At 36.8% G+C, this 12,911-nt stretch overlaps 1 protein-coding gene across 2 annotated transcripts in view; it reads left to right on the top strand.

Annotated features, from left to right (window-relative positions):
- Positions 1–12,911, top strand: part of mcc (MCC regulator of WNT signaling pathway) — a 570,331-nt gene that overhangs the window by 126,623 nt on the left and 430,797 nt on the right. The window contains exon 1 of one of the 2 annotated variants that reach the window (XM_039758933.1): positions 781–1,529. The exons of the other annotated variant lie outside the window; for it this stretch is intronic. Within the exon in view, the coding sequence (XP_039614867.1) occupies positions 1,473–1,529 (57 nt within the window). The 5' untranslated portion in view covers positions 781–1,472. Of the gene's footprint in view, positions 1–780; positions 1,530–12,911 lie in introns of those variants that run through there. 2 annotated transcript variants of the gene reach the window in all.

Below are 12,911 nucleotides of genomic sequence, written 5' to 3'. Positions count from 1 at the left end.
AGAGCCAAAAGGGCTCACTGAGACCTGGCTGCAAGAATTGCAGATATATCAATAGCACGTGTAGAAGCACCCTGATTTGAAACCGGGTCCTTAGAGCTGTCCTTTGAAAAGTGGCAATTAAAGATTGAGTTAAAGAATATTTTGAAGTGAAAGGTTAAGATGTTATAAAAGAAAAAGACTGCCATATATACAACAGTAAGAGTAATGTTTGATATTACAAAATTGAATTAAGCAGGTTGAGGATTCCTCCCACACAAATTGCTGTAGTCTTCTGTTGGATAGCATTCTTTAGCAAGAATTACCTCAGGCAGCAGTTTAAATCTAATATTACTGTATCACTACAAAACTTGTTTGGAGGTGTGTTTAGATAAGACTTCCCCAAAGATGTTTTCCATAACATTATTTTGATTTCATCTCTATCACAGTATGCGCTGGACTAGAGCTCCGTTCTGAGATTTCTTTTTTTCTTTGAAAGCATGAATGCCTAAACTTCAGATGTTAAACAAATGTACGTGTGTGGTGAGGAGTTCTGCTTCCTTCTAGGCTTTATTTTTTTTGAAAATGAACTCTCTACAACACGCCACTGGCTCAATGGTAACGCCCATTCTGTTCACCCTGTGGCCAACAGCAAGACAGCTGTGTTTGATCATAAACCACCTCCAAACTCCTCGACAGGGCCAGGAGAAGAGGAAAGGGGGGTGTTGAGGGGGAGAGAGAGAGAGAGAGAGAGAGAGAGAGAGAGAGAGAGGGGAGGGAATCAGTGAGTAAGTGTGCTGGAAAGACAGAAACTTCAGCGTGGAGCAGCAGAACAGCGAGTCTCCCTTTAGTCAGGAATTGAGCAGCAGCTTGGCTAGAAAAGGCACTGACACTGCTGGATAAATCCAAGGCTTGCTGAATAATTTGCTGTACTGCCAGGATCTCTGAGGTGTTGTTTTCCTTTCAAGGCTGCACATTCTTTTCTTATCACATTTTTTTGGAGGAGGTTGAAGAAGAGAAATTGTAATGAAAATATTGTGTGCCTTCTGACTTCTCGTGGACTTGGGCAGTTTTCTTAAGTAGGCGTCAAATCATTTTCTGCTGCAGCCGCTGCATCCAATACTCCAGTGATGCTAATCGGCATTCAGTAGCTGATCTGCTTGTGAAATTAAAGCAAGAAAAGCTCAGGTCTTTTTGATACGTGCTGAAGGATATGCATTTCTGAAACCGGTGTTTGTTTAATGAAGTGCTGTCTTTTGTTTTTTTTTTTTGTTTGTTTTTTCTTTGGGGGTGGGGGTGGGGGGGTATAGATTTTTAGTAAAGAATGGCTGGCTCTTGTGGAATGTGGATAACTGAAGAAGACAGCTTAAAGTGGTGACTCTTTTTTTCTTCCCCTGGTTTCTTCATCCTCCCTCCCACTTTCTAAACCACATCCACCAGGAAGAAAAAAAAAAATTATAAATCTGGAAAGTAATTTAATACTGAGAGCTGGAATCATGAACTCTGGAGTTGCTATGAAATATGGAAATGATTCTTCCACCGAACTGAGTGAGGTAAGCTGAATCGCACTTGAAAGCTCCATTAAGTTTGAGTGATAGATACAAATAATTCCTCCAATACGTATTACTAAGTCACTTTTAAATCTGACCCTGTGCTAAATTTAGTCACAACATAAAAGAAACCTTGCACTCCAGAGCTTCATTTGCGTAGTGCTGAACTGAATACATAGGAAGTGGGGCACACAAGCAATGATTTTTTTCTCCTCTTCAGAGCGGATTTCCTGACTGCTGAGGCAGTAAATTCCCACATGTTGAAGTTAAATGAACTATTCAGGTCCTTAAATAAATATCCAGCATGATTGGAGTGTTTTGTTTTTTTTTCTTGAGGGCGAGCATTGTCAGTTCATAGGTTTTTAGTGAGTACATCTTCACGGCTTGTGATCATTTTGACCAAAATCATATGCAAGGTAATAAACTTGTTGAACTATAAAGTCTGTAGATCTGCAGGAATAATGATGAAAAAAGTCTGCCTAATAATTTGTATACAGTACGTTTGCTTTTGATAGCTCAAGACATTAAAAAATATTTTTGTGTGAGAATCAGGATTACCCAATTTGGAGGGGTTGTACACTTGATGCCTTTATTTTACGGAGCTCTAATTGTTTATTGCTTGCTGAAACCTTTCTGCTGACTCTTGCTGTTCTGTCAGTCTCTCTCTTTCTCACTCTTTGTATTAAGTATTGCTTCATGAAATGTTAAGTTGTGCAGAGAATAAGTCTTTAACACGTGGAAGCTTTTCCTTGCTCTCTGAATGGCACGTTTGCTTTATTTCCCTAACCCTAATAACACTTAGCCATGCTGAGTACTTGCTGGTTTAGTTCTTTTTTTGTCAGGGTGACTGAAGTGCACTGCATGTGAAATGCCTTCCTTCATTGTTTCTGTTTGTTCAGGCATCCTTGGAACAAGAGCCTCTGGCTGTTAAATAATTGCATAGTTCTCTTCATTTAAAGCAAGCAATTACGCAGCATTTCCAGTGAGAGAGCAGTATCAAGTAAAGCCACAGGTTTTTAAACAAGTCAGACCTCTCAGTACAAAGGCCTTTATTGTCTTTTTTTCTGCATTGGTTAAATATGTCCATACAAGTAGAGCCTGCAAGAAAGTAGAAAATGCAATGCAATGTTGTTTGGAAAAGACATTTATTTTGCATATTTATATATATATATATATATATATTGTCTCACTAACGAAGAGCTACTATGTGATGGAAGCGCACGTGGTAGGTTTCCTTTCGACTGTGTAAACATTTATTGTTTCATTCGCTATATCACTCTATTAAAAGAAAGTTTAAAAGTCTGCATGACAGGTTTTACAAAAATGTGTGAATAAATAGAAGCACATTAATTCAGCATTTCATTTTCTTAGCTTGCATGCTGTGATTTTAATTATAGGGAGCCAATTTTTCATTATTTAGTACGTCCATTACAGGGTACACGGAAAAACTTTTGGGTGATTTTATGTTGCTAGATAAACTTAAATCATATTTTTGGACAACAAGAAGGAGAACTGAGCATAGCAGGCAAAGTTTTCCTTAGGCACAGTTCAGGCTAGAATTTAGCAATAGAAAAAAATGTTCCCCCCTCGCAGGAGTCATACAGAAGATCAAAACATGCAAATCTAATTTTATTTAAATAAAGAAAGGTCATCTAAAATAATCACATCAGATTCTCCTCAGAGGACTGGAATTTTCTTAATCTCTTAGCTCTATTAGGTAGGTGCTAACAGGGTTTACCAGAGTATATTTTGTATTGCAAAGCTTTTGTAAAAGGAAATCCAGAGTGCGCATGCTGCTGTAAATGTTATTAAATCACAGCACTGTAAAATGATTACTTAAGAGCCAGGGTTGCTGTCAGGGTAGATAATGACACTCGGCATCCGTCTAATGGAACATGGGAGCGGACTATATAACTCAGAGATTATATTAAAATATTTCCAGCTGCTAGAGAAGCATAATTGAAAAATGTCTGTTGGGCAAATGAATTTAATGAGGATAAATAGCCATTTGGAGGGCAATGTTAAATCTTCGCTTGATACCTTTGTGGGTGGCAGGGGGCACCGTGGGATTGATATCAAATATGAAGGAAAGTCATTCTAGTGATATAGCGATAGCTGTCTTGTTGAGATTTGGAATTGGGGATGTTACTCTGTGATAACAGTTAACGTATCATCTTTCTAAATTAAAATGATGTATCTTGAAGAGAAGAACATTTAACACATTCGTTCTAAGTTTTCACCTTGGAGATAAAAAAAGCTTTAAAGTCACAAATAACACACCTTGTCAAAAAGGACTGAGAGCAATATGATGAAAACCTTGACCCAAGACTTACCTGGTCTTTTATTTTGTTCTGTTTTAAATTCGTTCAAGAAAGAAAATGAGCAAGTAGGCAATGTATGTTGTCCACTTTTCATATTGATGTATTATTGGTGTAGTAGCCTTGAGACAGAGAGAGAGAGAAAGAGAGAGAGGAGGCCAAGCTTTACTAAGGTTTAAAGGTGTATATCTTTTAAAGGTGCATTGTTTGAGGTTGCTTTCTATTAATATTTTGTTTTCAAAAGAACCAGCAAGGAGGTTAATACAACACCATCAGTGAAGTGTGAAGTTATTTTACCATACTGCAATGGCCTAACAGTGTCACACACTGGTACATTTTCATACTTTTATTTCCAAATTGTATTTAAATAATCTATATACTGTATATATAAAGGTCAATGTGTGAGTGTGTGTATGTATGTATGTTCCAGCATGACGTCTAACGGGTGGAGCGATTTTCATGAAACTTGGTACACATGTTTCTCAATGGTCGACTATAAATACTGTTGGGTGAAATCAACCCAAACCCACCCCCTTCTGGGTAGGGTTGTGGGTGATCTCGTGGTTTTGTATGCATGTTATCATCCAGTTGACACTAGGAATGACCACCAGAGGGCGAACTGGAGGTGACTGCCAGCATTCTTTATGTTTGAGCACCTGTTCCTTTTGAAACTAAATAGAGTTGGCCGGTTCCGAGTGTCAACTGGATGATAACATTCATACAAAACTGCAAGACAAGCACATTAGTGAGTCTTCATTGTTTGTTAATTTATTTTTATTTTTAAAGTTGTGTTTTTTTTTTAGTTATATTTTTCTCAAACAATTAAAAAAAACACTTTATTTTCTTCCTGGGCAACGCTGGGTATTTCAGCTAGTCACAAATATAAATTAAATTGGGCATACCAAAGTCATGGAATCACTTTAAGTCCTGCTTTAAAATATGAACTGACAAGATTAAAATTATTCAATTGAAATTGTTAAATATTAAAGAAAACCTTTACTCTGTAGCATCAAAGTCATAATTTATGATCACAAGTTCTCAATGGATGGAAAAAATATGATCCTTTCTGAATAGAACTGTGTTATCAGTGAAATATATTATGAAAACAAGCAAACCAAAGTAATTGGTGAACAGTGTTAGCAAACATTACTTTTGAAAGTACAGTACATTACTACTGTTATGTAGTTACTTATTATAAAATCTAATGCATTACAAACAGTGTTTTACTTTTGTATTACTATTTCTACTTTTTTATGAGAAAACTTTTGCACATTTGGCTGGCCAGTATCTAATATTAAATCCTTACATACGCAACTTAACCACCCAAAGATTTGCAGTATGAATACTGGCCACTGCACCACCCGATCTCACCGTTTTAAAATATTTATAGCAAATCCCTAGATTAATGCTAAAATGACAATTTATTAATATGTTTCTGTTACTGGATTTCTGCTTGACTGTGTGATAAAGCTCTGCAAAGCACCAGCATACAATCCACCACATGTACTTCTTGCTTCACACTAGTGCTGCTGCGATGATCACTTTTTCCCTGTGAATTTAAACTGGGCAGATTAAATTTACCCCTCATCACATGCAGGATTAAATATATACTCATGACTTTTGTTCCAATCGTTTCACTTGATTTCATGCTAAGCACATCCTTAACTTCTACCTCACTAGATAAAGAATGGCATTGGGATGTTTAAGGGTCATACCACTTACCAGTTCTCTGATTGCTGTAATTAAACTGCTTCTTTGACTTTTTTATGTATATGAGCCTAACTGATAAAAGATGCTGTTCTGTAAAGAATAATCATTAGTCACCATTATAAATGAATCCAAAGATGGGCATCCTTTATTTCACCAGGCTGGTGGACCCCTACCCTATGAAGAGCTGAGTTCTCTATAGCAAGACTGGCTAATCTTTAATAACACGTGCTGAATGATGTTCAGTCTTGGCTTTGAGCTGTGAGTATTCCGACAAATTACTTTTGGGAGAACATCACAGTTTATTAGAACATTAGAACAACTTTGATGAAAAAAAGGTTGATCTATCCCAATTAGCTTTAAAATCCTATTCTCCAAAGTAACATCAAGTTAAGATGTAAAGTTCCTTCTACCACACAGCCTCGTACTTTATTACAAGTGTCTATGATTCTTTGTGCAAAAAATAACTTTCTAACATTTATGCAAAAGCTGGCCTTAACAAGTTTCGAACTATGTTATTGTGGTTGTTGTTGAAGAATGTATTTTAAAATAAAAGTATGAATTTACCCCAATTAACTTTCCTCATAATTCTGAACACTTACGTCATGTCCTCTGTTTAAACTGACAAGGTGCATTCCCTTCGATCTTTCTTTATAGCTCATACCTCTTAGTCCCATAATCAGACTGGTTGCTCTTCTCTGGAGTTTCTCTGGAGCTGCTATGGCTTTTTTTGTAAATATTTGACACGAAAGTATCCAGGTTTTAACATCTCCTGGAAAAACAGTTCAAAGCTCTTTTGCATCTGAAACTGTCATAATTTCCTGAATTCTTACACCACAATCCTGTGCCATCATCATCATCACTATCTTATGTTTTTTGCCATTTTAAAAATCTGCTATGATCAGGCCACAATCACTGACCCCAGCATGGAATTTAGATGTAATCTACATAGAGGCCATTGATATTTCCATCCATCCATTTTCTAACCCGCTGAATCCAAATACAGGGTCACAGGGGTCTGCTGGAGCCAATCCCAGCCAACACAGGGCACAAGGCAGGAACCAATCCTGGGCAGGGTGCCAACCCACCGCAGGACACACACAAACACACCCACACACCAAGCACACACTAGGGCCAACTTAGAATCGCCAGTCCACCTAACCTGCATGTCTTTGGATTGTGGGAAGAAACCGGAGCGCCCGGAGGAAACCCACGCAGACACGGGGAGAACATGCAAACTCCACGCAGGGAGGACCCGGGAAGCGAACCCGGGTCTCCTAACTGCGAGGCAGCACCGCTACCACTGCACCACCGTGCCGCCCCCATTGATATTTCATCTGAGGCAATTACTCTGTGATCAAGAATTTAAACTAAATGTAGAATCAAGTGTGTTTTGTCAGAACCAGTATTTGCAATAATTCCATTTGTTTTATAGTGCATTAATTATAACCTTTTTGAGTTAGCCACATGATACTCTTCCATTTAGATAGATCACCTGTTGTTCTTGACTTTATTGTCACAGCTGTACAGCATGATGGTGTTGTGGATGTGGATAAATGATTTCTAGTAGTTACTGGTGCCAATTTTTAATAGTGGAAACATTAATAACATCTGACTGTATCTTAAAAAGAATTATCTAAATGAATCTGATTTGTCAAGATAGATTCATCTAAGATAAAGGTTAAATATCATGTAGATAGATAGATAGATAGATACTTTATTAATCCCAAGGGGAAATTCACATAATCCAGCAGCAGTATACTGATACAAAGAAACAATATTAAATTAAATAGTAATAAAAATGAAAAAAAAAATGAAAAAAATTAAAATAAAATTAATGATAGCATTTACTCCCCCGGGTGGAACTGAAGAGTCGCATAGTGTGGGGGAGGAACGATCTCCTCAGTCTGTCAGTGAAGCAGGACAGTGACAAAATGTATGTATTTTTCAAAGCTTACAAAGGCTGTTTTCCACCTGAAGTTAAATAATTCAATTTGAATGCCTTACAGAGTAAAGAGTTGTTTTGCCTTCTGAATTTTTTACTAGTTTACAGGTTCTGTTTTCATTAAACCTCCATTAAGGTAATGACACCAATCAATAAAACACTTTCATTTTAAGCCATGAGTACAGTTTCAAAGTGGTTAATATGCAGCTGTTTAGTTCAGGTCAAAACGAAATGGTGTGGTTTATCACGATACAGAAGCAGCACATATTGACAGCAAAAGCTACTGGACAGTAATTTGACATATAAAGGCAAATCAGCAAGAGAAAATCAACTGTCACAGTCTAATGTAAATGCAAAATGATAGAGGGGGTTCTTAATTTGAACTTGAATTTGAAAATAGTTCATAAATAGCTATTGTAAAGATTTCCAGAACATATAATTCAAGCTAATAGAAATTTATGGAGGCTGGAATAATGAAAAGGCTGGCTTTACAGAACCCCAGGAATCTCAGAGTTTTGTGCAGGCCATAAGCAGCATATCAAGCTGGCAATACCCATGTAAATGTCTCCCCTTTTTCTGCTTGTAATAAATATCCTGTTTGTGGTGACCCTAAAATCTGTTGAGGCTGCCAGTTCAAATGACGGGAATGGTGATGGAAATTGTTCTGTTTTTGCAAAACACTGAAGCTGTCTGTTCTGTACTCTTTGTACTCTTTTATTCTTATCATGATTCTCATTAAGGCTTTGTTGAGTTCAAGCTTTGTTTGATGTTTTCAATCAGTGATCAGTGTTGCAAATCCTGGTAAGGGCTGAAATTGCTTATCTGGTGGTGGGGGGTAGGGGCAGGGGGCAGTATCGAAGGATGAATTCTATTCACTCAAATCCAGATAAGTACGCTTTCGTGCCGTGTCTTAGTAACCTGGTGGATAATGGGCAGTGTACTCTATTCAGTATGCATGCCTGCTACCGTTTGTCAATTTGGTCATAATAGAATGTGTTTTTGACAAGCAATTTCCAAAATGTTTTTTTTTTTTTGCCTAGGAAACTTTGTGGGAAACAGAAACACTCAGCCATGTATTTGCAACCAGTGTTGTATTTTAACTTGAAACAAAATATTTATGTGGACATTTGAGTTAAAATCATTTCAAAAAGGAAACATGATATGCGTATTTTCACTGCAGTTTTTTTGGCAGATATTACCTCTAAACAAGATATGAAATATATCATTTATAGATTGTGGCATATGGAATGATGCAGGGTTGGTCTAAGAAGGATCACTTGGGGCTTTTAGGTTGTAGCTCTTATCGTGACGCCAATGTGGCACTCTATATTGAATTTAGTTATTTAATAAACATGATTTTTATCGCTACATGTGCTCTGTGTACTTTAGACTTCTAGTTTAACTTTGTAAAACAATATTTTATATATGAAACATGGGAATCTGATTGTTCAGAAAGAAAGAATTATCCACCACAAGATTGGAAAGAAAATAAAAGGCACCATTTAATGAACAAGATGAAAATAAAAAATCAGATATGGCTAGCACAGGAATTTCTCAGAATTTACAGCACGAGTATAGTATACTATGAGAAGGCGTCAAAACATGTGCAAGAGGCAATGCTGTTGGACTTTAGTTTGCACAATAATTAAAAATAAATCTATTTTTTATTACATTTTTAATGTAACTAAAAAACAAAATATGTATTTGAAAAGTTAAAAATTACAAGAGAATGCGGCAAAATACACACCTTTCATTATGCAGCTGGTCTTGGGGTTAGCAAACCTCAACTCATAAACTGTTGTGCTGAGTTCAAAACTCAGAGTGGGAAATCTTTATTTTTATTTTTTTTTTATTTACACTAAACAAAATATCTTACACAAACAAATAGACATTCTGCTAGTTTAATAATGAATTACAATGTAATTAATGGTTGCCTGTAATTAGATTAGATTAGATTAGGTTAGGTTAGATAAAGTAAGGTTAGGTTAGATTAGGTTATACTTTATTTGTCTCCGAGGGGAAAGTACACTTACACAGAACCTCCACAATAATTAAGTAAATATAATAAAAACTAACACCACCACCACCCCCAGACACATATACTAACAGCTGGCTTGAACTTTGAAAGGCAGACTTTTGTGAATTTATGGTTTCAATCTAAAGTCCTAAATGCATATGCTAAATTTGGTACATTTTTAAGGTGTTGTTGTTATCTGTCTTAACATATTTTAGAATTTGAAACCTCAAAGCTAAATAGTTGAAACTGATCATTAACCAAGATAACGAGTGCAAGTTGTCCTCAAAATTTCACAAGAATAGGCCTATTTGCTCTTGAGACACAGAGCCTTCAAAGCTTCAAATATACAGACACAGATACACATTTTTCCAAAAATCTGATAATAACATGAAAACAAAACTTCATTTATGAAATCTGGAGATAGCAAATGTGTGAAATTTAGTATTTGGAAAGTAAACATTTTTACATGTTTGTACAATATTACATTTAAATCTTTGCTCTAGTGCTCTATCATTGTAATTATATATCTTTATATATACTACAGTACTGTGGCTGTTCATTTCTCTGTCCAGGATTTTAAATCACTTGTAGCTCATAAACCGTTTCACCTATTGACCTGAAATTTGGTGCACATATACTACGTAACGTCTACTATCCGCTTTTAGGGAGATGGTTGACCTCAAAGGTTATTCCTCTTTTTATTTTTATTTTATTTTTATTGAAGAATCAACTCTCGACAGCAGCTAGCAAGGCTGCCATGCGGCACATACGTATGGGCGCCATTCTCATCCCTACCACCTTCGCCATCACTTCCCCTACCTCTTCATATCTTAAATCATTCTTGAGGGAGATTGAAGACTTAAGTGCCAGCTTAAGTGAAAAATTAAGGAAAACGTACTAAGTAACACACTTACATAAAATCACTGACTTAATCAGTTTTAATGCAAAAAGATGCCGATGAAAGAAGAGAAGAAGCGAGCCGCTAGGGTGGAGAAAAGAAGAGCTGCTCAGGAAGGAGCAAGTGCATCAGTCTCTGAGCAAACGAATGCTAAATGTACAGAAAAAGAGTAGGAAAACTAGGAATGCTCAAGTCAAGTGTATTCACTGTGTTTTATCATGCAGTGCGCCATTACTGGTACTGAGTGCTTTTGGAGATTCTAGGCAGTGTTGCTTAATTGCAAATACTTTGAATTTTAAACCCCAACAATTCTGGTTCATTTTCCACCTCTAATTAACCATGTGACCCTGATGAGCTTTATTGTGCTCCCACTGTAAGAAATTCTTACGTAAGCAGTGGTACTTTCACTTAAACCAAGGTTGCCTTAAGCAAAGACAAAAGCCAGTGATACCATAAAAATAGCAAACTCTTTCCTCTTACAAGAGGAAGAAATTTCCTTTACTGTGTAAAATAGAGGAAAAGCATCTAGGCAAGACATCTCCACTTCAGGCACACCATTTCCAAAAATGGAATTGCCCATTTTTTTAGCTGCTGTTTGAAGGTAGTCTCAGTTTATATAATTCTTTGCTTGAACTACCAAGGCCTAAGCCTGGGGTTTGTTCTTTAGACTTCAGCGCTCAGTGAAGTGGCCTATCTACCCTTTATTGTGAAGTCCTTTTAGCTCCTGTTGGGCTCTGTGCAGCACTGATCTTTTGATCTTTACGGCTCTGAAATATTCTTTTAATGATGCTGCTCTACATCATCAAAATTCGTTCACCTATCAAGCCCTGTGTAGCTTAGGGTGATCCGTAGGTGAAGACGTTTGAATACTAAAAACAATTATAGTTAATAGTAATTCAATGTAGCCTGCATGAATTTTATCTCTGCTCATGTAATCCTTATAGTCATTTCCATTTCAAAAAAAGAACAGTAAGGTACATCTCCCAAGAAAAGCGTCCAATTGTGAAAAACATGATGCTAGTAAATGTAATGATTCTGCAAATGATTCTCTGTGGCATATACAGTAAAGCAAACGTGAAAGCAATAACCAGCCAGATTTTGCAAATTGGAGATCAAGGAGAATCTTGTTAAAGATAGTTTAAAAAATCTGATATTATTTATTGCAATTTTTTCAGGCACAGTACTATGTAAAGCAAAGCACAAAGAGAGAAACATGTACTTTTAATGACATACATTGTGTAAATCTGGAGCAGTGTGGATGGAAGCACTCGGAGTGGTGGCATCAAAGGGGCAGTAACGATCATATGGTTCTCTTACTGTTGAGTGAAACTCCCCAATGTTTCACATCCAAATTTCATTGTTCACCATTATTATTGTAAATTTGGCTAATGCGATGTATGTGTTAATTATTTACAGGCAGAACATGGGTGGGTTATTGAGGAACAGAAACAACAAGTGAACCAGGAGCCTTTTGTTCGAATTGTGGTGGAATTCTACCCCAAGTTGCTCCTTTTGCCTGTAGGCTGCCTCGTCCCCTCTTCTTTAAGTTACTCTGCAGTAGTATTATTTGGTGTTACTTTTATTTGTGGCAGACAATTCTTGATACCCTGGTGATACTGATCCCTTTGAAAGCGCTAGTAAGCTTGATATCTATCCTGGTGTTTTTTTCTTATTTCCCCCCACTTCTATTAAAACTAAGTTGTTTATCATGGTACAGGAGAGTGCCAACGTGTTGCACGTTGCTCAGACATGCAAATCTAAATTTCCCTAAGCGCTGTACACATCATGGGAGTATTACTAATACTTCTTCACCTCTGCCAATGTGGTCTGTGGTCTCAATCCTAAAGCTGCCATATAACAGCTTTAGTGTATTTTTATTTTAAGTCCTTTTTTGTCCTACCTAATTTTTGTTTTGTTCTTTTGATTTTTATGGATTTGTTGGGTGTAAACCTTTTGTTTGCTTTAGTATTCTGATTTTTAACTTTTGCTACATGTTTTCTTGGTGTTTATGCCCCTCTGCATGTTTTGGATGACTTTCACATTTAGTATTTGTATAATAATAAAAACAGTTGTTTTACATGTTTGTCACATCTCTCTTTCTGTATGTCCTGGAGTACCATGGTGGGAACACCAATTAAGAGATCACTAAATCATCACAGCCAAACACCTATTAAGTCAATTAAGCTTCAGGGACATTAATATATCCAGTTAGGTAGCATGAGCAATTTTGAATCAACTTCACCTGCTTTGGTGCAAATGAAAATGACAACAGGTACACTGGAGGGGCAGCAGCAAGACAACCCCTATAAAAGGAATGGTTTTGCAGGTGGTGCCCACAGACAATTGCTCTCTCCTTATCTTTCCTGACTGATTCTTATCTAGTTTTGCATTTTGCTAGTGTATCCTTGTCACTACTGGTAGCATGAGGCAGTACCTGCAGCTCATTCAGGTTGAACACATAGTTCAGCTGCTTCGGGATTTCATATCCATACGTGCTGTC

The sequence above is a fragment of the Polypterus senegalus genome, chromosome 7, assembly GCF_016835505.1.
Source record: "Polypterus senegalus isolate Bchr_013 chromosome 7, ASM1683550v1, whole genome shotgun sequence".
Lineage (NCBI taxonomy): Eukaryota > Metazoa > Chordata > Cladistia > Polypteriformes > Polypteridae > Polypterus > Polypterus senegalus.
Note: the sequence above shows the minus strand (reverse complement) of the source record. Positions and strands in the feature narration are given on the sequence as shown.